This window comes from Lissotriton vulgaris, chromosome 7 (assembly GCF_964263255.1).
Source record: "Lissotriton vulgaris chromosome 7, aLisVul1.2, whole genome shotgun sequence".
Lineage (NCBI taxonomy): Eukaryota > Metazoa > Chordata > Amphibia > Caudata > Salamandridae > Lissotriton > Lissotriton vulgaris.
In genome coordinates this window covers 1,524,648,665-1,524,675,605 of record NC_141695.1, presented here as the reverse complement: position 1 = coordinate 1,524,675,605, position 26,941 = coordinate 1,524,648,665, and the positions used below count along the sequence as shown (strand labels likewise).

General features: G+C 44.5%; 1 protein-coding gene across 1 annotated transcript in view; it reads right to left on the bottom strand.

Annotated features, from left to right (window-relative positions):
- Positions 1-25,807, bottom strand: part of TCTN3 (tectonic family member 3) — a 420,785-nt gene extending 394,978 nt beyond the window's left edge. Inside the window, exon 1 of the mRNA XM_086932394.1 lies at positions 25,368-25,807. Within this exon, the coding sequence (XP_086788520.1) occupies positions 25,368-25,806 (439 nt within the window). The 5' untranslated portion in view covers position 25,807. The remainder of the gene's footprint in view (positions 1-25,367) is intronic.
- Positions 25,808-26,941: the final 1,134 nt, after the last annotated feature.

Sequence of the window (26,941 nt, the reverse complement as noted above, 5' to 3'; positions counted from 1 at the left end):
GACTCGCGCATGAAACATCAATACAGTTTCCTTCAACAAGCTTGAAATTCACATGAAAAGAGACAAGACCTGACCAGACTCCACGGAAACTGGGGTTTGCAGGGCAGAGGCTCGGGGTCTTTGCTGGATAAACTTCAGAGACGCTCATTAGGCCTGCTTCACGGGATCCAGAATACATGGAACAAGGCTTCCCCACGGATTGGCTTGACTGGCACTCACTTCATACAGGAACAACGGAGGGAAGACTGGGGACCAGACAACTCGTCGCCAGTGTAAGGAAGACACCCGCAATGCGGTAAGTTTACCAGTCTTCTTTATTGCATCTTATCACCCAGCTTCCCGGCAGCAACTGCCAGTGCCACAGCATTCCATGTTACACGCAGGGAACGCAAGAGAAAAGGAATGCAGTACAAGTGGCACGAGATCCCAACAGGAACCCAAAAAAGCATCACTCCTTTCTTCCGTAGGTGTTGTCTGTTACCAACATAAAACTGTTCCAGGTAGATTTGGGAAAAGTTCACTGGACACTGGTCCGTTTTCCCCACTCGACTTTGTTAGTTGGTATAGCTGCTCTGCCTCGGGTCATTGGAAATCTTCTGAATGTGATCAGAATTAGCTTGGCAACACAACACCAGACCAAAGGGAAGGGCCACCATGGACCTTGTAATAGCCAAATAAGGTCTATAATTTGTTAAATCGAATACATGTGGACTGATCCGTTCATCAACTGATTCCTTTGGAGATACCAGTCAACATAACAATACTAAAATATCAAATTAAATCAATACTTTATTGTTTTAGTTAACTAAAACCATACAATTTACTATGGATAATTATAATGCATTTAAAAGAGTTATACAAAGGAGATTTCTTTTTCTTTTTAAAACACCAATTGCTTCACAATACCTTAAATACATTGCACATTTAAACGTGAAAGGTGACAAATGCAATAAAATCAAGACACAGTGATCCGCTACAGGTTTCAGCTTTGCTGGGAGCGCAGGTCAGCATCAGAGATGTCTAGAAGTCTGTGTCCTGTGTCGCAGAGTCTTCGGGATGCGGCTGGAGCCTCAACAATGCAGACCGGCAAAGATGCAGTTGGTGCCTCTTTGAACAGGGTGGTCACTCTTTGACCACAAGGGAAATTTCTTCCGTATTCCAGTCGATATGGAATGTCGAAGGTCCAAGATATACGTTGCAGAATTTCGTCCAGGGTAATCTAAAGTCCTAGGGACTGGGGTTCTATTCTTAAAGTAAAAATAGGGGATGGACTAACTCTATGGCCCCACCTATGGGAGGGCCAGGGGAGGGGGTGGTTACACCCCTTCCCCGTTGTCCAGTTTCGCGCCAGAGCTGGGGCTGAGTGCCCCAGCAACCGGTTTGAACTGGGAAATGCATGGAGCACCTTGTGTGCCCCAGGCAGTCAGTGTCTGAAAAGCATTCACTGAATGCAACCCACCCTGCCCCAATACACTAAAGCCTGTCTGGGGATGTGCTGGCACCTCCCTGGACAGGAAACCTATTGTCCAGGCCTCCCCTGCCAGAGTTTTGTCCAGCCGCAGGAGGGCAGGCTCGTGTCTGTGGCAGCAGCATCCATTTTGTGATGCTGAGGCTCTGTTTAACTTTAACCGGGTAAACCAGTAACTACATGTCTTCTTCCTTTAGAAGGGTGAAATGCTACCCCGCCGCCAGAACTGGCGGGGGGGGGGGTAGTATTCCAAAGTGTTTGACCCCTTACACGACATGTTTTGATAAAGCCAAACCAAAGTTAGCATTAACTGCGAGGATTATAATGCACTTAAGAGTATATGGTATGGCTACTTCATAGAACAGCTATAAGGAGATGGTTCCGAAAGCTGCAGAGGGGCTCAGCTCATGCTAGGGCACCCTCTCACATAAAACCAAGCACTCTGCCTCCAGGATTGTTAAGGCCTGCCATATGAGTGACTTTTATATCTAAGTAAGGGGTGATTACACCACCTTACCCTGGCTGCAATTGCAGACCTGTTGTGTCAGTCTGGAGGCCCAACCAGGGGCGGCACAATACATGCTGCAGCCCTTGGTAGGCCTTGGGTGCACCTGTGCCCTGGGTACCTAAGGTACTATATACAGGGACTCACAAGTGTGACCCAGTACCCAATCTGGTATGTACCTAAAGTACATGGTATCAATTTAGAGAGAGAACAGCTAAGCTGTGGGCCTGATTAACAGGACCACAGCCATACTAAAGTCGAAAAACCAGTGAAACACAGCAAAAAGTGGGGGTAACAATAGGAAGAGGACCCTACTCTCCTACAAGCAGATATAACAACTTCCCTTTTAAATCAGAGAATTTCTCCATGCGATCTTCTGTGTATCCCCCTTTCCCTTTTACAGGTTATTTCTCAGTTTCTTTTTAAACTGATCATTCATGTGACAATAATTTACCTTTACCAATCTTACGATGTCTTCACTCTTGTCCACTTTACTATTTGCTGCAACAGTTTTAGCACACCTCGTAGTTAGTTCAGCTTTGCTAATGATGGCCCTAATTCTACATAAGCCTGCGTCTCTGTTAATCCAAAGTTCGTCCTGAAAATTCAAATTGTTGCAATGCATAACCAATTGATCTCAAACCAGTTCTTCTTCTATTACACCAAACTTGCAAGATAAAGCTAATCTTCTCAATGCTGCTATTTAATCTTCAACTTTTTCATTAGGCCCCTGTTTCTGGTGGTAAAAGTTGAATCTGTGCACTGCATTACACGCTGTAGGAGCAAAATGCGAGTTTAACTCTGCAATAGCTTGTGTGAACACATTCACCTCACCTCCAGGCGAAGGTTTCTACACAATTCGGTTGTACAATTTTAATACTCCAGGACCAAATCAATGTAAGGGTATTTTTTTTCTCTCAGGTAGTAATTATTTACTCTCAAAGGTGTCTAAATAGTTTATGAGGTATCCCTCCACTTTTCCCCATCTCTGGCTTATTATTTCACCATCCTTTATCATGAATGGCTGTGGAGCAGGAAGATTCATGGTTGCCATGGCCCCGGTAGGTATTTACTATGGTACATAAATAAATACTTTGAAAAGATTAAAAGGTGTACGTTGTAAATAGAGAGAGAATAAAACAACTCTACAATGTATTCAAATTGTAACCCTATAAAGTCTTGTAATAAATCGCTCAACATGAGTAGTTTCAAAATCAGAGGTACCTAAATTATGCAAATGTAGAACAGCCAAAATGTACCTCGGAATCATGAAATGGAAAGTCACCAGGAACTAATTTAACACAATGGTGTGCGTATCACCGCAGACGAACGCTAAATTTCTCTTTTCACCCGAAACTGAAATAAAACTCTGGGTGTGTACATTACTGCTGACAAAATCGGTAAAATTATGTTGCTGGTGGAGCAGCCCTAACTAGACAAATCTAAAATGGCCGCTCCGACGTTGCCTTGCGTAAACATCACCTCCGTTGAATGTTTCCATAGAGATGCACTGAGAGACATGTTTCCAGCGCATCTGGTTGACAGTTGCAAAAGGCTTCCTCACTCTCTCAAAATGGAGTCCTCCGCCATACAGTTGAGTCCTCCCACTGTGACAGTTGCTCGTACGTCTCAATCGCAGTCACAGGTACTTGTGTAAACTTTTGAAGTCATTCATACTCCCATGTACCTTTAAATGCTCCGCATAATCTGTAGGGAGTTTGACGGACTTCTTCAATAGCAATAGCTGTCGAGTACTTCTTCAGATGTAGTCGCGTGTGGTAACGATAGCCAATAAATCGTTATACTTGTGGGGTCGTGGGGTTTAAGTTGCTTGTCGCCATTGTTGGAATACAATGGACTACACGTTTCTCAAGTTGCCTTGCTTTATTCTGGTAACTTAACCCCCCCAACAGTGAAGAAGAGCGCGCACAACCGTCCGCTCCAGGCTACGTCCCAAGACCACCCTAAACACATTGTATAGCCCGAGCGCAGCCAAAGCTCTAGAATACCACGAGCCCAGAGTGGCTCGAGCACCAACACAACATATATCAGCATATCATTTTCTCCAACAGCTTTTGGATGTTGAGACATGGTCAGATGTAAGCTGATTCCTTTGTGCTGATGTATGCTTATGGGGCTTAAGGCTGACAAGGTGACTACAACTGGAGAGCGCCTGGGAAAGGGCTTCTCTTTAAACCTTTTTATACTGTTGAAATGCCCTGTTTTTTTTATTACAATAAGCTCTGGAAAGCACCTGGGAAAGGCCTTTCACACGTAGGCATTACTGTGTTCTATTCTAAACTTGTTGTATTTCCACTACAATTTTAAACCAAAGCAGTCTCTAATCACTCGTAGTCACCCACCTCTTACATCCGGTGTTAGCGTCCTCCGAGCACAGATTGTTCAAGTTGTCTGGAGGGAGGCGCCACTAAACTGGAAGTAAGGCACACCCAAGGACGGGAGGTTAGCAGCCTAGCTTACCCAGTATAAAACCACATGCAGATTCAGATGCGCAGCAGGCGTGCCACCGGTGCGCCAAAGGCAAGCCCGCCTGTGCCCGTACGCTCACCTGCCACACACAGCGCCAGCCATGCTGCCGGCCGGAGCACTTATAATGCCTTACCTTAGATACTCTGGGAAACAATTACGTGCCCTAGGAGAGCAGGAGAACGTAGCAGGTAAATTCACACTGGATAAAACAGCTGGGCCATCCTCGGACTTTTTGAAGAAGGATGTGTTGAACTGTGGCCTCCTGAATGTGAGATCATTACCAAGGCACTCCACTGAGACGCAATTTTATTAGAGACACAAAAAATAGATGTACTGTTTTTAACAGAGACATGGACGGAAGCAGGATCAGATCTGGAGTTGGGTCTGACTTCTCCAGTAGGATATAAAGCCTTTCACAAACTGACAACCAGTGGTAGAGGTGGAGGAGTAGGGGTCATTTACAAGGAACTCTGGGATATCACACCCATGGATATCTAGGAGGTGGAGGGCATAGAAATACTGTGTTTCTCCATAAAAGAACCTGCAGGCCATGTACTGACAGGCATGGTCTGCTATAGACTTCCGGGTGCAGTCAGCGAACAATTTCAACATAGACTGATGTATTCAATAATATGGCACTTACTCATTCGTGTCTCCTGATCTTAGGAGATTTCAATCTTTGGAATAATGGGAAAATGGATGCAGACTACAAAAATGTCCTTCAATCCTGTGCTAATCTGAACCTGCCACAATGGGTTACTGAACCAACCCACAATGGAGGCCATATACTGGACCTGGTATTCACGGGGGAAGACTAGATCACAATGGATAAAATCTTGCCGTGGGTTGGTCGGACCACCACCTGGTGCAATTTTGAGCGATACACTCCAGGCTGAATAAGCCTACTCCCAAAAGGGAAAGAATTCTTTGGGGGAGGGACTGGAAGGGACTAGAGAGGAGATCAACCAAATCCCCCGTCTTTCATGCAGAGAGCTCCTTTGATTCAAGTAAACAGGTGGAGGAGAACTACACAGCCCTCTGTGGATGTATAACCAAAAAGCTAGATCAGATTGCTCCTCTCGAGAACATTAGGATGGTGGGAAAACCATCTGCCCTATGGTACAATGAAAACTTAAGAACCCATAAGTTGGCATGGAAACATGCGGAGAGGCAATGGAGGAAGCTTTATGCGGAAGACAAAAAAGCTATTCGGAAGGAGAAAATAGCCATGTATAAAAAAGCTATTGTTACAACCAAAGCAGAATATTACTCCGAATTAATTTCGAAGTCAACCAATAGTACTAAAAGCATCTTTGGAATAGTAAAAAACATGGTCAACCCTGAATGTGTTAAAAATAAGATGTTGCACACACAGGAACTATGTGATAGTCTGGCTTCCTTCTTCCAGGAGAATATAACCAAGATTATAGAAGGGATTAAGACGGAGGAGACACCTATCACTATAAAACAGGGACACAGACAAATACCAAAGGTCATTGAAGTTAGGGACAGAGAGGCGTCACCATTAAAGCTGGATCACGTTGTACTACCCTCAAAGGAAGAATTTATAAAGATAGCTTTAGGAGTTACATCTGGCTCACCCCTGGACGCCATCCCTCATAAAATTTGGAGGGAACTTGGCTCGGAATTATTTCCAGTTCTTCGCCAGTTGTGTGACCAGTCCTTAAGCAGTAGGTTAGGTCCATCCTACTGGAAACAGGCAATAGTAACCCCCTTCTGAAAAAACCAACAGCAGACCCTAAATGCCTAAAAAACTACAGGCCCATCTCACTACTCCCATACCCAGTGAAGATAGTGGAGAGCCTGGTTAGCAGGTCGCGGTCCCAATTCCTGGAGGCCAATAACAAACTGGAGGATGAGCAATTTGGGTTCCGCCCAGGCAATGGGACGGAAACTGCTCTGAAAACCACCCTGGGCGATCTCCGAATGCGTTCGGACAGTGGACAATCGGCCATTCTGATCAACCTGTCCGCCACTTTCGATACAGTGAATCATGTGATCCTACTTGCTAGGCTGGAAGAAATGGGGGTGGCCTTGAAATGGGTCAAGTCATATCTGGCCAATAGACAGCAGGCAGTGGCCCTCCCTCCCTTTCAATAGGACTTCGTTGACATCAATCACGGTGTACCTCAGGGGTCCTCAATCAGCCCTGTCCTATTCAATGCCTATATGCAGCCGCTGATAGGCATTATCAAGTCATTTAAAATTAGGTTAGTGAACTACGCTGATGACACCCAGCTGATTCGGTCATTGGAAGGGGACCATGATGGTGCCCTGGAGAATTTTCAGTCTTGCATGCGGGAAATGATAAACTGGTTATGAGACAACTCCCTGCAATTTAATAATGAAAAGACTGAGATTTTGCACTGTGGAGTGGGTAGAGTGCCGCCCGCACTTCCTACCAACTTCTGGCTTTTTCCCAAGGAGGTGCCTTTGATACCCGTGGGGACTGTGCGAAACCTGAGGGTCAGCTATAACGATAAGCTGAACCTAGAATCTCACGTCAACAATCTGGTGGGAAACTGCTACAATCTTATTATAGAGTTGCAGAAGGTGCTACAAGTACTTCCCACTCAGGCCAGAGCATCAGTGGTCAGGAGTGTCATCATGAGCCGCCTGGACTACTGCAATGTCTTGCTACTGGAGTCCCCAAAATATCTGCTGAAGAGACTCCAGAGAATCCAGGCGGCCGCAGCAAAACTTGCTCTTATGAGACCACGCCGATCATCTTCTACTCAGGCTATGGCAGAGCTGTACTGGCCACACACACAACAAACAATGGGAGGAGGGTCTAAGGGCGAGTTTACCGACCAACCAGGTACATACCCCAAAACACAATATTATCACAACAAATAATACCTGGGGGTCAAAAATAGTTAGTCAAACAGAGTGGATCACAACACCAATACTACACAAAAGACACCAGTGAGGACGTCATGCATGTTAGTGAATGCAGGCCAAGTAAAGGCTCAAGAGCATATGGAGAAATAGTTCCCATCAGAAGCCACACTGTACCGCCCTCTTTCTCATCATTTGGGTTCTCCTTACCCAGGAGACAGAACGGCCGGTCAGGTGTTACCGTGACCGATAGATGTGGTAAGTGGGTGGTGTATTATGTACAAAGATTGAAGTGGCTACTGAAAAAGCAGTGTTAAGGTGATAGGAGTGAGAGAGTGAGGGAAATAGAATAAAATTAGGTGAATCGGGTGGACAAACAAAATTTATTAGTGTCTCCCAATCCCTAAAGTTTAAAAAGCCAGTGTAAGTGCGGGTTTTAAATAATAACCGTACTTAATAGTGGTCAACATGTTTCTGCATTACATAGAACATAGTTTCAAATGCATTCTTCAGGACCTTATATAAAACACTGCTGCTTGTAGTAATGGAAAATTAAGAACAATATCACCTGAACTTCAGGTACGTACTCAACCGTATACTGTTGCATCGGACGGTATTGGATCCACACAGAGAGACAAACAAACAAATAAAGAACATGAAGATATCATATTCCCATGGTTTATATACTGTAATGAGTACACATTCACATGTAATGGGACAAACATTCCGATTTGCAGACTCACCCATATATGATGGTTGAGAGGCTTCACCCCACCTGGCTGCAGCGCAGGTATGAGGAGCACCGCTCTTGATGGGAACTATTTCTCCATATGCTCTTGAGCCTTTACTTGGCCTGCATTCACTAACATGCATGACGTCCTCACTGGTGTCTTTTGTGTAGTATTGGTGTTGTGATCCACTCTGTTTGACTAACTATTTTTGACCCCCAGGTATTATTTGTTGTGATAATATTGTGTTTTGGGGTATGTACCTGGTTGGTCGGTAAACTCGCCCTTAGACCCTCCTCCCATTGTTTGTTGTGTGTGTGAACAGTACAGCTTAGGCTGTGGGTCTTTTTAAATACTGGTTGACCACTAGGTCTCCAGCACGACTGAGTTTACTGTGAGGCTTCTTTTCATTAATTTTCCTCCATCATAGTGGGTCCCTTATTCTGTACTTCTCCCCTTCGTCCCCGACATGGCTACCAACTGGGGCTTAGCTTTTGAGAGTGCAGAGGTTCAGAGTATTCTAGACGAAAACCCTAGTCTTTTAGACACTATTCCAGTCTCGGTTCAAACAGCAAACAACGATGATGGTTGGGCCAAGATTCTAGTCCTTAAAAAATCCCATTCCAGGACATCTGTCCATGGAATAATCATGGCACAATACCTCCGAGACAACTGTGCACCCTCAGGCCTCATTGTCAATAATGCACCACGTCTATTCCTTGATGATAAAGATTTTCTCAAAGACTGGTCGATGATAGCCTGGAGGTGTACAAGGGACTGGCTAGTTCTTATCATCAAAACCGCAAAAAGAGTAGCGGATAAGATATTAATTGAGATTCAGGTTCTAGAGGGCCAGATTAAAACTACACTAAAAAGTGGATTGTTTAAAAAGGGACAGGAAGACAGTGACAAGAACAACAAAGACTTTAAAGAATCCATTATTTTCACTAAGTTAGAAAAGTTTAAAAAAGACTTAGCTAAATTCTCTATGGAAAGAGTATATCCATACACGAGCGATACATACACAGCACCAACATTCAACCGAAGCGGCAAGAAGGGTGGCTCTACGTATGGCACATCAAGTTCGGATGGAGCGTCCAGTGATTCACACACCTCACAACATGGGCCTGCTGATCAAACTTCCAGAGGCCGAGGTACCAGAAGAAATTGGAGAAACGGAAACCAACCACAGAACTTTAACAACTTTCAACCTTGGTGGCCGGCTAACCCCTGGATGTTTGGACCTCAATGTCCCCCTCAAATGGGTCCTTTTGGTCCCCCTCCAATGCAACAGGGTCCAGGATCTTTTCCTTTTTTAGGATTCGGCCCGAGACGAGGCAGGGGCAGGAGGAGACAAGGAACCACGACACCGCAGGTCCACTGGAACACGAATACTCCACAACAATCGAGAATGGATATCCGCAGCGGGAAGAAAGTCCCACAGGACACTGCAGGGACCAGCAACCAGCCAGCCTCGTGATGAACCTTAGTTCACACACACTCTCTCCTACTGAAGAGCGACTTTTGAACAAAGGCCTGGGTTTTGTGGCAACCCAGAAAGGGGATCCTTTTATAGCACAAATCGAATTAGCTAAGCTATTTAGAAAAATAAGACTGCACTACTTCTTTTCTAAATCAGAACACATTAGCACTGTCCCCGAAGATAAAAACACGGGACTGAAAAAGCCTTCCACTTTTAATCCACCAGTTGCTGTTTTACCTCCAAAGGTCTTGACTTTCGAAGCGGCAGTGGAAAATGACATTAAACGTCTCTATGAAACAGAGACTAGACCGTTCATGAATCTCTCGAGGGACGAACAGCTTGCCCTACGTTCATTATCATCTAATGACAGGATCATTATCAAGCCTGCTGATAAAGGTGGTGCTACAGTCATCTTAGGCACTGAGACATACCGAAATGAGTGCCTTCGGCAATTGAGTGACCGGAAATCATACCTCCCACTGAGAGAAGATCCAACAGAGAAATTGCAAACCAAAATTAGCAATTTGGTAGAGGAAGCAACCACTGAGGGCTGGATAACGCCACAAGAAGGACAGTATCTAATCACCAAACATCCTACAATTCCGTACTTTTACTGTCTTCCTAAAGTGCACAAACCCCAGAGGCCGCCACCCGGCAGGCCGATCATTTCGGGTATTGGCTCGGTCCTTGAACCTCTATCAACCTTTGTTGATCATTTTTTAAACCCAATGGTCAAGGCTATGCCCACGTTCCTGCAGGATACGAAAGATGTCCTAAGACTACTACCAACAATACAATACGACATCGATACTGATATCCTTGTATCATTTGACGTAGAGTCTTTATATACGTTAATCCCACAAACCGAAACGCTGGAGGTAGTAGGTGTCCTGTTGGAACAGAGTAATCCCCAATCCATCACGCCAACGAGCTTCATTATGCACTTAGCTGAAATTGCCATGAAAGAAAACTACTTTCGCTTTGAGGACACCATTTACCTGCAAACATCCGGGACCAGTATGGGCAGTGTTTTCGCGCCGAGCCTGGCGAATCTTTACGTCCATAACTTTGAACAGCAGGAAGTCCTAACGCCCGCCAACCCATACTTACCATCACTATATGTATGGAAACATTATATTGACGACATCCTGGTGGTATGGCGAGGCACGGAAGAAGACCTAGTGTTATTTCATGGTTGGTTGAATAGTAAGACTGCTTACCTCAAATTTACCATCGAATATAGCAGAACATCTTTAGCTTTCCTTGATCTGAGGTTACATGCAACCAATAATGGTATCGAATCGGAGCTCTATCGGAAGCCGATGGCTAGAAACGCACTATTGAGGTACGACAGTTGTCATCCGCGAGCCCTGAGGGACAATTTGCCTTTCGGCCAATTTCTTAGGGTGCAAAGGAACTGCTCCAGCAAAGAAGCCTTCAAAATCCATTCGAAGAACCTGGAAACCCAACTGAGTGAAAAAAACTATCCGAAAAAGATTATTCGCCAGTCAAAAAAGAGGGCTTCTAACAATAACAGGGAGTCCCTATTAGAGATACACCCACCCAAAGATAAGACCAACCGCATTGCTTTTGTTAACACATTTAACAGTCGATCGAATCAAGTGCAGAAAATTATAAAGAAACATTGGTCGATCTTGAAGACTGGCAATGACGACATCGCTTTACCCATCTTTGCCTTTAAAAGAGGACAAAATTTAAAAGACCAGCTGGTCCACACACGCCCACGCAACAAAGAATCAAGGCAAGTGGGGACACTGTGGGACTTACCTCCTGTCGTCGGACATCACCCTTGTGGGGCTTGCACCGTTTGTCCCCAAACCTGCAAATCCACTGTGGTCGACATAGGGACTAACCGCCCTTGGACACAAAACAGATTTACAAACTGCAACAGCAGTAATCTCATATATCTGATAACGTGCCCATGCCCACTACGATATGTTGGCATGACGACCCGGAAAATCAGGACATGGATACAAGAACATAAAAGTACAGTGCAATGCCGAAAACAGGCTACTCGTCTCACCGCACATTTTTTGGAGAAGGGACATGGCCCTGATGACTTTTGTTGGACAGTCCTGGAACAACCACAAATCCCTGATTCCTGTACTGACATCAGCCGTTTCTTGTTCAAAATTGAACAAAAGTGGTTTTACCGCCAGAACAGTGACAAAGAGGGACTCAATGAGCCAATACCTTGGATGTCCCTCTAATCAATGCCATCTTACCGACTCTATGAACCCTTAACTGGCAGATAAGAAGCCCTAATGTAACTAATTGCACGGGTTTTCGCTAGTTTCTCTGACCTACCTCTCAGTACCCCTATAACACCATACTGGTTTTTGCCATTATATTACTGACAATATTCCTGGAACCACGAGTTCCTTAATCTAATATACTGCCTTCGCTTGTATGCGCAATCTGCCCATAGACTAATATGCCTTGTTGGCAGCATATTGTTCGTCAACACCCGTTCGGGACTACATGTCCCAGCATGCCCGGCATCACGTGATCAAATCACATCACGTGACCTTTATCCTGCCGTGCTGAACGCGAAGGTACAAAACAGTTTCCTTTGAGGAGCGCCGGTGCCCCCCCAGACAGTACGGATGACTGCCAGGAGACATCGACGGACAGGTAAGCGAGCGCTCGCTTCCTATGCGCACGCTGGCAGCCTGATATACACAGCGCGCTGAAACTTGACAATACAAACGCGCTGCCTTGAAAGCGATCGCGCTTCCATTACCGATGACAATGCTTCCACCCGAGTTCGGCTACTTTTTTTAAAAACTCGATCAGCGGACTAGCGCCCTGAAACGCGCAGCTTTTAAAGCGATTCCGCTTTTCATTATTGACGCCATTTCTTCCATCTTAGTCTGGCTTCATATCTATAACATGATCAACGGACCATTGTCCGCGTCCTTGTCGGACCGATGGAGCATAGTACAGGCGGGGTGACCCGCACAATACCAACGTAGATTCTGAAGGAATAATTAAGTAATCTGCCTCCCTGTGAATTCCCTTTTAATTTTAATTTCCAGCTCTAAAAGTTACTTGTGAACTGTTTTTAGAGCGGTGCTCCTCATACCTGCGCTGCAGCCAGGTGGGGTGAAGCCTCTCAACCATCATATATGGGTGAGTCTGCAAATCAGAATGTTTGTCCCATTACATGTGAATGTGTACTCATTACAGTATATAAACCATGGGAATATGATATCTTCATGTTCTTTATTTGTTTGTTTGTCTCTCTGTGTGGATCCAATACCGTCCGATGCAACAGTATACGGTTGAGTACGTACCTGAAGTTCAGGTGATATTGTTCTTAATTTTCCATTACTACAAGCAGCAGTGTTTTATATAATGTCCTGAAGAATGCATTTGAAACTATGTTCTATGTAATGCAGAAACATGTTGACCACTATTAAGTACGGTTATTATTTAAAACCCGCACTTACACTTGCTTTTTAAACTTTAGGGATTGGGAGACACTAATAAATTTTGTTTGTCCACCCGATTCACCTAATTTTATTCTATTTCCCTCACTCTCTCACTCCTATCACCTTAACACTGCTTTTTCAGTAGCCACTTCAATCTTTGTACATAATACACCACCCACTTACCACATCTATCGGTCACGGTAACACCTGACCGGCCGTTCTGTCTCCTGGGTAAGGAGAACCCAAATGATGAGAAAGAGGGCGGTACAGTGTGGCTTCTGATGGGAACTATTTCTCCATATGCTCTTGAGCCTTTACTTGGCCTGCATTCACTAACATGCATGACGTCCTCACTGGTGTCTTTTGTGTAGTATTGGTGTTGTGATCCACTCTGTTTGACTAACTATTTTTGACCCCCAGGTATTATTTGTTGTGATAATAGAGCTGTACTGGCTCCCGGTGGCTCAAAGGGTACAGTTCAACTCCCTCTGTTTAGTGTTCAAGGCTCTACATGGACTTGGACCCAAACGTATACAGAAGATGTTCGGTTGGTATGCCCCAATACGTAACCTCCGCTCCTCCTCAGCAAATCTGGTGATCATTCCAAAAACAAAGAGAGTAACAATGGGGGGGGAGCATTTGGAGTGGCAGCTGCCCACCTCTGGAATAGCCTCCCCCCTGAATGGAGACAGATACAGGATCTAAAGCTGTTCCGAAAAAAAATCAAGGCCTGTCTCTTCCCCAGAGCATAATCTCCTCAATTTGAGGCACAGCACTCTAGTCCGTAACTTAGGTGTCACAGTGCCAGGATGCCCGTAGGGTTACAGCGCGCTTAAGAAATGCTCATACATTACATATGCATTTTACTTAAACCATGACTATTTTCAAATTCAAAGTTTCTTTATTCGACTGACAGAGAAGCAGTCATAAAAGCACATAAAAGCACATAATACAGTAATATACAGTTCATTCATAGAAAGAAAAAATTTATCTTCCATTAACCATATAAGAAAAAAGTAATAAGCATTTTACAAGAGAAAAATATATATTTTTTTTTTTTTAAAAAAAGACAAGATACAGTGGTCCTATGTGAATATACTTAATCAAGACGAAGTTGTATCTGTAATATAATTCAGTTTGGAGTCATCCTTCCATACTTGATCTATACTTCAAGGCTGTTTTTAAAAACTTGCAGATAAAAAAAGTACTGTCTTCATGCAACATTTGAAGGTATAGAAGTGCAGGCTTAATTTGTATAAAATTCATCTTTTTAAGCAACGGTTTTAAAAACATATTGCGTGGACTTGAGTAATAAGAACATAGGAATAAAAAGTGAGCCAAGTCTTGCGGAGACTTCTTGTCGCAGCCGCATGCTGGTAACACTTGACCTCTATGGGCTCCACTTGGCACAGCTAAGAGCAGATGGTAGAGATCAAATCGAAATCTGCTCAGCAGGAAGCGTTCATATCTGGATATATTCCACGATAAATAAGGTTCAGCGAACACACAGGTCTTTGTTAGTGCGTGGCTCCTTACGCTGGACTTTTTAAACTCAGTTTCTTCCCTGTCGAGCTGTCGCTTCAGATAAAAAGTGTTTTTTACAAAATTGACATCTTGCTTGGTGGTATTCTGGGGTGTTAAGTAAAGGTCTAATCTGCCCAGATCTTTACAGCAATTTCGAATGTATTTCAACCAGGGTAACTTGAGTTGTCCTTCCCAAGTAAGGGCTTCAGCTAGGATGTTATGAGTCAATGGAATAGATATATTGCGCCAACAGCTTAACCAGCAGAGCAAAGGGTTTGCAGCGATTTTGTCAGCTAAATACGGAGTGCCCAGTTCCTCATGTACGGAGAAGTTTGCTGTACTCTTTGGCAAGCTCATGACCTGTTTCAGAAAGTTGTTTTCAAGAGTTATTAGGGTATCTACTGGTAGGAACCCCCACAGTTCACTTCCGTAACATGCCACCGCAACACTTTTTGCCTGATAAAGCTTCAATATGGCGGACACTTGAGTGTTACCCAATTTACGAGCAAAATCCATTATACCAGAGTTGGTCCTCAGTATTTCGCCTTTCTTTTTAGTTATGGCAGGGCCCCATTTGAGTTTGTGGTCAAACAGTACTCCCAAATACGAAAATGTTTTTGTTAGTGGTATGTTTTCCCCATTGACTGAGAAGGGGTACTGTTTTTTGGGAGTTAATCCAACCGTCATGACAAAAGATTTGGAATTGTTAATATTTAGGCCACGTGAGGACATGAATTGAAAAAAAGAATCTAATAATTTTTGGAGTCCGAGTGCGGTTCTGGATAAAAGAACAGCGTCGTCCGCATACAACAGGACCGGTACGCCTGTTTTCCCAATTCGAGGGTAATCCGTGTCTGTTTTTACCAAGTGATCTTCAAGTCCATTTATATATAAATTAAAAAGAAAAGGTGCTAATATACAGCCCTGCCTGACTCCTCGGTTAATTTTAAAATCTCTCGTTACTTTCATGTCTCTTGTAAAACGCACATTTGCACGGGTGTCGTTGTGTAAGTCGGCCAAAAAGTTGATCAAGTTATTTTCTACGCCCATATTTTGCAGGACTTCCCATAGTTTACTCCTATCGACACAGTAAAAAGCCGAGGAAAGGTCCATAAAGGCCATATACAAAGTTCCCTCTCTTGCTTGGGTGTATTTACCACTTATTAGATATAGATTCAGACACTGTGTAGTTGTTGCATGTCCTGGTCTGAATCCATACTGTGCAGGGGTCATTATGTTGTGTTGTTTGGCCCATGCATTCAGCCTCTTTAGTAGAATCCCGCCCACTACCTTCGCAACAGAGTTTATCAGGGAGATTGGTCTGTAGCAGGCCGCTTTTGTTCTGTCCCCCTTTTTGTAAACAGGGACGATAGTAGATGCTCCCCAAGATTTAGGAGCCCCCACTTCGACCCCGGCATTGATGACAGATGTGAGAATGGGAGCCCATAAGGTGATATTAGATTTAAATAGGTCAGGTGGAAGACCATCAGGGCCCGGGGCTTTGTTACTGGAGAGACCAAGTATCCCTAATTCAATTTCTTTAGTTGAAAAGTGTAGCGGGCTGCTTTCAGGGAGATGAAATGGTTCTGGAGACTGTGGGGCGTCGCTCTTGAAGATAGCTCCAAAGTGAGTGATCCATTCATCCTCCGGTATAACTGTACCGAGACTCTCATCATTTGGGTCGCCAAAAAGTGGTTTATTTATTATGCTCCAGAATTTTGAACTGTTGCCCAAGGTAGAGGGGTCGAGCAAAGATTCCCATGTTTTAGTTTTAATTGACTTTTTGCGTGAGGCAAGGGCATTTTTGTAGTCTGCTCGAAGGGCCTTAATAAGTGCAGAGTCTCTCGGTTTGTTTTTAAGAGCAACTTTTAATTTGCGGTTTGCAGAAGAACAAGCATGATCAAACCAGCGGGGGTGTTGAGCAATAGATCCCTTGGTTGTTACCGTCAATAGTTGATCTATTCTTTTGGACACTACAGCAAAGGCGGATAAAATAGATTCTGGAGGAGCGGAATTTGTAGCACAGAGCTTAAGTTCATGTTCGCAATGTAAAGCAACGTCCTCATACAATTTGTCGCTGTTTACCAGGTTCCATTTTAAGCGGCGGTTATTATTGACCAACTTAAGTGCCCCAGGGTCCCTAATGTTTTTATGGAGCACTGAGGGGCCGCATTGCAATTCAAGGTGCAAAGGATTGTGATCACTATGAATGCTATCAAGAATGTCAAAGTTTAAAACCTGTTGGGCAACTCCAGCAGAAAGGAGAATATGATCTATAAAAGACCCTGACTCAGATCCTTTGTAGGTTGGATCTTTGAAGGAAAAGGAGTCGTCTTTCATAGATAGTGCCATGGTCAAGTTCATGGTATCCGTTAGAGTGTTTAGTTTAGTTCCACGCTGGCAATGTGTGAAGTGGGGACCTGTTCTGAGTCCGCAGCCCAAGGATCCCAAAGTGGTTAAGAGAGGATTACCGCAAATGTGTGTATTAAAGTCACCAAGAAGAATTTTATCCTGTGGTAGTTTTGAACCAAATTCATTTAGGTAACTTTCAAGTCTGACAAGGTTACAATCGTTCGAATTTGCGACAGAATTGTAGAAGTTAATTAGAGTTATAGCTTTCTTGCCCCATCTGAGAGTCAGTACCTGCATGTTCCTGTTATCCAGCTGCACTTGGTTAATCTGCATTTTAAGAGACAGACTAATGAATATTGCCAAGCCCCCCTTTGCTCTGCCGCGAGGGGAGGGGGATGCGGGAACAAAAAAACTTTGATATCCCTCAATGAAGGTGTTGTTATCTATTAGCCATGTTTCTTGGAAGCACAGGATGGTATAGTTTTTAACAAAAACTTCCCACGACGGGTCAATAATTTTTTAGGCCAATCCTGCGATGTTCCAAGACAATATCTTGATTATATTGGGGACATAGTGTGCTAAGTTTGATGCAGGTGTTATAACAGATAGAGAGCACAGATCTGGATTGTCCCTTATCACAGGGTTCGTCCTTGGAGTTACAGGTGATACATGAGATTGGCAAGCTGTTGGTAAGGGAAAAATACCTGCCTCGTCCTCTAAGAAGGGCGGGGCTTGATTTGCTTTAGGGCTGACTGAGAGTCTTAATTTCGTCGTGAAGGTGGTATTGGATGGAATGACCACTGGGGAATTAGATGTTTTAGGTGGAGTCCTCATGTTTTCTACCTGGCTGTCTGTTTTCGCAGAAAGTGAGACGGGAAACAGGTCAGATGGCAGTCAGTCAACCTCTTCCAATTGGTCGTGGCTGAGGAAAACATCGTAACGATTGGCTGTAGGGAACCCGTAGTCATTATATTGTGAGGTGGTGTGGTTAAAGGCTCGGTAGTAACCATGCCCATGACGTTCAGCTATTTCTATTGGTTGGTAGTTGTGAACTTTATTTCCCCATGAATGAGAATATGGATGTTGGTCTAGGCCCATTGGTGTGTCTGGGCGGGGTGGGACAAAGGCCAGCCAGGGTTGATTATTCTGCTGTGTCCTGTGAGATCCTTCTTGGGTATAATTGTAATTTGTTTTGTTCCTGTAGGTATCTGAACGGACTGGATAAAAGTAGCTAAGTCCCATGGTTCGAATCAAGCTTTTTGTCCCAGTGCTTCTCCATCCTGCGATGAATTTCGCCGGTCCTAGATATTTGAAGGTGACCACAATACAGTCACCCTCTGTGGATTTAAAGCGAGTGCCCACCCACTCTACTCTTTTGACATGTTGGATGGTACCTATTATGTTTGGGGGGAGGGGCCTATGTATGGAAAGCCATTGCATTGCTTTGTTCCTCAGTTCCTCCCGTGTTTCTTCCCTGTTATCAGCAACTTTTGGCACCCCAATCATAACTATCGTATAGGGGTTGGACTGTGGTGGCAAGTTAATATGTGTTAATGGACGTGTTGTAATAGGTCTGGGGGGCTGTGTTCCTATGTCTTTGAGTTGAGTGTTACCTTTGGGAGGGGCCGTACGACGTTTATCCTCAGATATGCCTACATTGGTACTAGGTGGGTGACCCTCTGCAGCCCACTCGCTATCATCCTCATCTATTTGAGTATTAGGTGTGTTGAGCATGGGTGTATTTGTGATCGCAGTGGTGGTGGGAGCTAATTGTGAATTTGGTGTTTGAACAGTTAAGGGTAGGCTCTGAAGTTGTGGATTGTTTGGCTTTCCTGTATTCTTTGATGTGTTGTCTACTTTTTTCAATGTTTTTGAATTTTTTACATTAAGGGTTGATGAAGATGGAACAAAGGTGGTAGGCGTGTTAGTTGTTTTAAGCAATCTGAGGATACTAGAGGATATATCATTTTGTGCCCTCTCAAATTTACTCAGCGCCCTTTCTATGTTGTCGATCTGATGGCTAATGGGTTGTAGAATTGTTTTAATTAGGGCTTCGATCTCTCTCATTGTTGGCAAGATTGCACTACTCTGCTTCTCAATGTGTCCTGTTTCCTCATTAACTAAAGAAATACCAGTTTTGGGATTAGTATTCCCACATGCATCGTAGACTAGTGGGGAAATTGATAGGGGCCCACCCCGCGTTGTGACAGGGAGTTTCTCTAGACTATTCTTCTGCCACATGTCTTTGAGCGATCGCTTGGGTTTGCCTGATATGTGGTGGATTTTCCTTTTGGGAAGTATGATTCTGGGCTTTTTTCTCTTGGATTTTGGAGGATTGCGTTGTTTAGATGGTTGGGTTTCAGTTATAGCAATAGCTAATGGGGCAATCTCCACGGTGTGAACTTTCAGTGCAGAAGCTGGATCTTTTTCTTGCTGGATGTTATTTGCACTACTAGTTAGAATCATAAGGCTATTATCCAGGGTATTCGCTAATAGATCCATGGAAGAAGAATTAAAAGGTTTTTCCTTGATGTGTGATCTTGGTAGTTCTGAAAATGATTGCATTAAAAGGGACTCCTGTGATGAGGCCGTGTCCTCCATATTTGGGTCTTCTGCACTAGTATGTGAGGACAAATCTGGGAAACATAAATTAGGCGTCAAAGAGAGCCTCCTCTCAGTATCCTGAATGGCATCCGCCACAACATTGATAGTTTTTTGGAGCATTTTATCTATAGCAGTAATAGTGGGCAAGGGTGTACTCACTGTTTTTAATCTGCTGGTTGATCGTGTGGCCATCGGGGTTTTACAGGTTTTAGTCATCTTTGAGCAGTGTTAACAGCCACTTTCCTCTGAATGTAGCGTAGGATTAACTTGTGGCTTCCGTAGGGCGTACTTAGGGGGGTGGCCCGACCCGGCCACTTCAGGCCCCTGAGGGCCACAGAGGGCCCGCCCTTTGCCCGGGCTTCGCCCGGGCGTCGACCCGCGCGCGTCCCGCGATGCGCGTATTAGGCCCTGTTTAAGTAGGTGAGGTGTAGGGAAGGGGCGGGGCACTGGGAGGGGGCGCGGCTCACGCGGGAAGAGGGAACAGCTGGTGTTACTGACGCTGTCCCTCGCAGTCCCGGGGCCGCGCCTCTCGCCTCCTCTGCGGCCTCGCGTCTCCTCGCTCAGGGTCTCAGGCTGATTTAGCAGAAGAAGGCTGCTCCTGCAGCAATGGCAAGTAGGGCTTTGATAACGCTGGAAAGTCTTTACGAACAGCAACCTCTATGGCGAGCGGCTCCCGCGGAGCGGGGGCCGCGAGAGGTTTTGTACGCCTTGTAGGGGGCGGGGCACTGGGAGGGGGCGCGGCTCACGCGGGAAGAGGGAACAGCTGGTGTTACTGAAGCTGTCCCTCGCAGTCCCGGGGCCGCGCCTCTCGCCTCCTCTGCGGCCTCGCGTCTCCTCGCTCAGGGTCTCAGGCTGATTTAGCAGAAGAAGGCTGCTCCTGCAGCAATGGCAAGTAGGGCTTTGATAACGCTGGCAAGTCTTTACGAACGGTAGTTATCAAAAATAGAAAAACGGACACTAGTTACACCTTATGGCCATTGGCATAAGGGATAAAGATCAGAGTTGCCTCAAAAAACTCTATGTTATGGTTGGAAGGAGGTGCGGTATATTTGGTTCGTCCGCCCCACATTAGAGTTATGGCAGTTATCATTGGCTACTCCGAAGTAGTGAATGTGCCAGCCTCACCCGAGGCGCCTCTGGTCTAGGGTGCAGTGTCCAGAGATTTTGAGTGAAAAAAGGTGTAAAGAAAAATGTGCAAAAAAGGAACAAAGTTTAAAAAGGTAAACAGCCCAAAAGTTCTTTAATGGGGGTTGTTTTTACCACAATTAAAAATTAGGGTGGTACAATCTTAGACCGAGTTACTAGGTCTGATAGTATAGTTGATAAGATACGTCGACATGTTTCAGCTCCTAGGGCCTGGAAGGGTCTGCGGAGCTTTCGTCAGGACTCACAAACATAAAGGTATTGTACTTACACAATTAGTGTAGTCGTATTTTGATGTACAAGCACTCTTGTTTTGATTATATATAGTTAGGAAATTTTCCTTCATAATCTGTAATGAGACGGAAATAATGTACATATATTGCATTTACACATACACCTTATTTCATTTAGTAATGAATTTCATTATCAAAGTTTAGTTTAAGTGACATTATCATCAAAAAAACTATTTCACATTGCATAGGCAAATACTGGAGAGTAAAGATGCTGGTTTTTTATATATATGGACGAAATACTAGAATGATACGTAGGTATCTATTTTCCACAAGCCTTATATAAAGCGAGCGGAAAAGTTGTAGGTGTGGCATAAACACTCTGACCCTGCAAAATTGGTGGGGAACAAAGCTTTATCAGAGCATAAAAGTAGCGCTAGTATAGCGGGAAGCGGGAGAGAACAAGCCCTGTAAACTATGCATGAATACTAAACAGTGTAATGCTAATAAAGCGGGGCATGTTTTCCTACCTGTATCAAATGTTTGCTCTGCTTCACCGGGGTGTCGCTTTTGTAGCAGCATGAAGCTCAGAGCTGTTGTAAAGAGCACTCCGTTAGTTTTTAAAAAAGAATTACTCGTCTTACCGGTGTATCTGGAGGTCGGCGCCATTACCCGCGTGTGTGGAGAATTTCGCCTTGTGCTGACTCTGCCCCGGGGTGTGGCTTAGATTGAAAACACCATGATTTTTAAAGGTGCATGACGGGTCACATGGGCGTGTTAGTTTCATTGAGTTTTTTTTCCTTTATATGGCTACTCTGGTAGCTTTATTGGTCTAACGAAACTAAGTCTCCATTTAGTCAATGCATATATTTGTCTTCAAACACAATCGTGTTGGTTTATCAGAAGTCGGCGCCATCACCCGCGTGTGTGGGGGTTTCGCCTTGTGCTGACTCTGCCCCGGGGTGTGGCTTAGATTGAAAGCACTGTGATTTTTGAAGGTGCATGACGGGTCACATGGGCGTGTTAGTTTCATTAAGTTTTTTTTCTCTTCTGGTAGCTTTATTGGCCTGACGAGGCTTAGTCTCCATTTGGTCAATGTATATATGTCTTCAAGCACAATTGTGTTGGTTTTTCAGGACTTTTATCAATATGCAAATCGGTGCCAGGGAATGGCATCGTTCAACCCCTGTTCACAGGTTTTTAGACGGTCCACCCACCTTTGTTCTTTTTCGAACAGTCTGCGCTCACAGTTTGTATTTTTATCGGTAAGCATTTCAAGCACTGTCCATTGGAGTTCTTCACATGAGTGACCCATCTCAACAAAATGGGCACACAGTTTGGTGGTATTTTTCTTCAAGCGGATGTTACTTTTATGCTCGCCAATTCTCAGTTTTATTTTGCGGCAGGTCATCCCAATGTATCTCTTGTTGCATTTGCAGGTGATCATGTATATCGCAGAACAAAAAACATCAAAGACGTTCTGGTTCATACTCGTCCTTTGAAAAAACAGCAACAAACCATAACGAGGGATGTCAATATGAACCCGGTCACCGGCCACTACCCCTGTGGCTCCTGTGTAGCCTGTAAAACTACCACAGTATCAAAAACACTGCAGTTAACTGAGAAATTGTTATGGACACAACGTCAGCATACGAACTGCAACTCGTCACATGTTATATACATGATCACCTGCAAATGCAACAAGAGATACATTGGGATGACCTGCCGCAAAATAAAACTGAGAATTGGCGAGCATAAAAGTAACATCCGCTTGAAGAAAAATACCACCAAACTGTGTGCCCATTTTGTTGAGATGGGTCACTCATGTGAAGAACTCCAATGGACAGTGCTTGAAATGCTTACCGATAAAAATACAAACTGTGAGCGCAGACTGTTCGAAAAAGAACAAAGGTGGGTGGACCGTCTAAAAACCTGTGAACAGGGGTTGAACGATGCCATTCCCTGGCACCGATTTGCATATTGATAAAAGTCCTGAAAAACCAACACAATTGTGCTTGAAGACATATATACATTGACCAAATGGAGACTAAGCCTCGTCAGGCCAATAAAGCTACCAGAAGAGAAAAAAAACTTAATGAAACTAACACGCCCATGTGACCCGTCATGCACCTTCAAAAATCACAGTGCTTTCAATCTAAGCCACACCCCGGGGCAGAGTCAGCACAAGGCGAAACCCCCACACACGCGGGTGATGGCGCCGACTTCTGATAAACCAACACGATTGTGTTTGAAGACAAATATATGCATTGACTAAATGGAGACTTAGTTTCGTTAGACCAATAAAGCTACCAGAGTAGCCATATAAAGGAAAAAAAACTCAATGAAACTAACACGCCCATGTGACCCGTCATGCACCTTTAAAAATCATGGTGTTTTCAATCTAAGCCACACCCCGGGGCAGAGTCAGCACAAGGCGAAATTCTCCACACACGCGGGTAATGGCGCCGACCTCCAGATACACCGGTAAGACGAGTAATTCTTTTTTAAAAACTAACGGAGTGCTCTTTACAACAGCTCTGAGCTTCATGCTGCTACAAAAGCGACACCCCGGTGAAGCAGAGCAAACATTTGATACAGGTAGGAAAACATGCCCCGCTTTATTAGCATTACACTGTTTAGTATTCATGCATAGTTTACAGGGCTTGTTCTCTCCCGCTTCCCGCTATACTAGCGCTACTTTTATGCTCTGATAAAGCTTTGTTCCCCACCAATTTTGCAGGGTCAGAGTGTTTATGCCACACCTACAACTTTTCCGCTCGCTTTATATAAGGCTTGTGGAAAATAGATACCTACGTATCATTCTAGTATTTCGTCCATATATATAAAAAAACAGCATCTTTACTCTCCAGTATTTGCCTATGCAATGTGAAATAGTTTTTTTGATGATAATGTCACTTAAACTAAACTTTGATAATGAAATTCATTACTAAATGAAATAAGGTGTATGTGTAAATGCAATATATGTACATTATTTCCGTCTCATTACAGATTATGAAGGAAAATTTCCTAACTATATATAATCAAAACAAGAGTGCTTGTACATCAAAATACGACTACACTAATTGTGTAAGTACAATACCTTTATGTTTGTGAGTCCTGACGAAAGCTCCGCAGACCCTTCCAGGCCCTAGGAGCTGAAACATGTCGACGTATCTTATCAACTATACTATCAGACCTAGTAACTCGGTCTAAGATTGTACCACCCTAATTTTTAATTGTGGTAAAAACAACCCCCATTAAAGAACTTTTGGGCTGTTTACCTTTTTAAACTTTGTTCCTTTTTTGCACATTTTTCTTTACACCTTTTTTCACTCAAAATCTCTGGACACTGCACCCTAGACCAGAGGCGCCTCGGGTGAGGCTGGCACATTCACTACTTCGGAGTAGCCAATGATAACTGCCATAACTCTAATGTGGGGCGGACGAACCAAATATACCGCACCTCCTTCCAACCATAACATAGAGTTTTTTGAGGCAACTCTGATCTTTATCCCTTATGCCAATGGCCATAAGGTGTAACTAGTGTCCGTTTTTCTATTTTTGATAACTACTAACTAACCTTGGGGAACGAAACGGAGACTCTGATCCCTTATCCCTCTTTTGATTATTCATCAAGTCTTTACGAACAGCAACCTCTATGGCGAGCGGCTCCCGCGGAGCGGGGGCCGCGAGAGGTTTTGTACGCCTTGTAGGGGGCGGGGCACTGGGAGGGGGCGCGGCTCACGCGGGAAGAGGGAACAGCTGGTGTTACTGAAGCTGTCCCTCGCAGTCCCGGGGCCGCGCCTCTCGCCTCCTCTGCGGCCTCGCGTCTCCTCGCTCAGGGTCTCAGGCTGATTTAGCAGAAGAAGGCTGCTCCTGCAGCAATGGCAAGTAGGGCTTTGATAACGCTGGCAAGTCTTTACGAACAGCAACCTCTATGGCGAGCGGCACCTCTTTACGAACAGCAACCTCTATGGCGAGCGGCACCATGACTAGCTAGAATTTAAGTGTTTTAAGAATGTTAATACTTTCTAATTTCGGTTGTAATCATTTATATTTTTACACATTGTATTGATCTTATGTGGGTATGTATACTTATATGGTTGTATCTTTAAGCCGAATTGTTATTTTTTCATTCCTACCTCTTTCTTGTTTACTACCCCATAATGTAGTTCTTTATAAGAATCAAGGCCGAAATTAAGATACATATGGCAACTGGCAATCCTCGTATTCACTAGCATGCATCCTTATCTGGGCGGGGACATGGATGTTCCTCAGTTCATGTCTAAAAACTTCCACTTTCAATGAACACTATTCAAATAAGTGAAAAGCTTTGTGTGTTAAAGAAATACGCTGTCGTGAACTTTGAAGTAACATTATCATACCTAACACGTTGTTTGATAACTGCTTTACGTGCCTAATATTTTTGGGCTTGGCTCGTTTCGTGCATGGGTTCTAAGATCCAAGCCAGGTCCTTGGCGCGGCACTTCCAGCTCGCTTACTGGCTCGCCCCATCTAGTACTCACCACTGGCGGCCCTTGCTTGCCCTTGGCTCCTGTCTGGTACGGCTGTCGCAAGTCCTTTGAGGTAGCTTGTCGGGCCGGTGTCTTCATTGCCTGCCACAGGTGACGACTTCGGGTTCTCAGTCGCTGCTGATGCTGTCGCCTGGACGATGTCCCTTAGGTCTTCGATGTCCCTTAAATTCCAATTTACAGCACCCCCAACCTCTTTTTCAGCATGAACCCTGGAAGCCTCATGCGCGGGGTCCACCTCCAAAAAGGCCACTTCTGCAGTGCTCTCGACTCCGGGTGCCCCCTGATTCCCTGATGTGGGATGCCCAAGGGTCTTCGCAGAAGTCGTGACACCGGAAACTACCCGGTACCCAGATACGGCTGCCTCTGTAAAATGTATTACAGGCAAAACAGCAGATATCCACAGCGCCAACAGGACCCACATTAACTCCATTACTAAATAGGCAGCTTCGCCCGTTGCTAGGAACTCTCGTTGCTGGCAACGAGCCCGTCCGTCTTCTATGTCGGAGTTGGACTGAGGAAGCTACAATTTGTGTCCGTCTTCTCTGTCAAGAGGAACCCGGTGCACTGAAAATATTTTTGTGTGGCGTAATTACCGGTCTGCAATTCAGTCGTTGAGTGACAGCGGATTTAAGGCTGACAAGACAGAAAATCACAAAAGTAAAGAGATCTATGTTTGAATGGTAATGAAAGCGAGATTACCGTGCAGTGGTCGTAGTGTATTTAAAAAAAGGTACGGGAACTGTGAAGCTCTACTCAATGGGGGCGGGGTGAGTAAACATGGGGGCGTGGCCAAAGGCTGACAAAACTAAACAAGTATTCGCAATGCAATAGGTCTGGCATTTGCGAGAATTTATGCTATTGGCATTGTAAATAAAAATGCCTTTTATTTATCTGTTTTGATAATTAACATGTAACTTAAAGTAATTGTCATTTACAATACTGATGGCGCGCGGGACTACCAGCTCAATTTATCATACTCAGCTGGGCCCATCAACAGTCACACTTTGAACTAGCAGCCCTGCTTTCTACTTCAAGCCTATCAGTACTTTGAGTTTTTTTAGGACTTATACCTGAAAACCATGACTTACCAATCCTTGTCACTTATGTTATAAATCCTAGGGATCTAAAAGGGAGTTAGAATAATGAGTAGTTAGTCTAATAATTTACCTTTCCTGTAATAACCTGTTGCGATCGCGACTCATCCCCTTCGAGGTAGGGCTTCAGCTTCTCTCCATGGTTGTGGTAAAACCCACAACAGACACAATATACTACAAAGGCCACCGGGGGGCCCATGGAACACCATGCACTACAATCCCCAGAAGCCTTGTGGGCATCGCGCAGGAAGCGGAAGCTCCGGGCGAAGCTACATAGCCCCTCCTGTTTACAGGGACAGGGCTTGACAATCCTGAACCTGGCTGGTCATGGACGCGACCAGCAAACCTCCGTGGAAATGACAGAGGTTTCTTCTTCGTTTCTCCTCAACTCCAAGACTCAGGCCATTCCGAGCCAACGCCGGGAACAGCGCTGGAGCGCTTGAAGTTCTCTGCACTGCTGTGAGTATATTC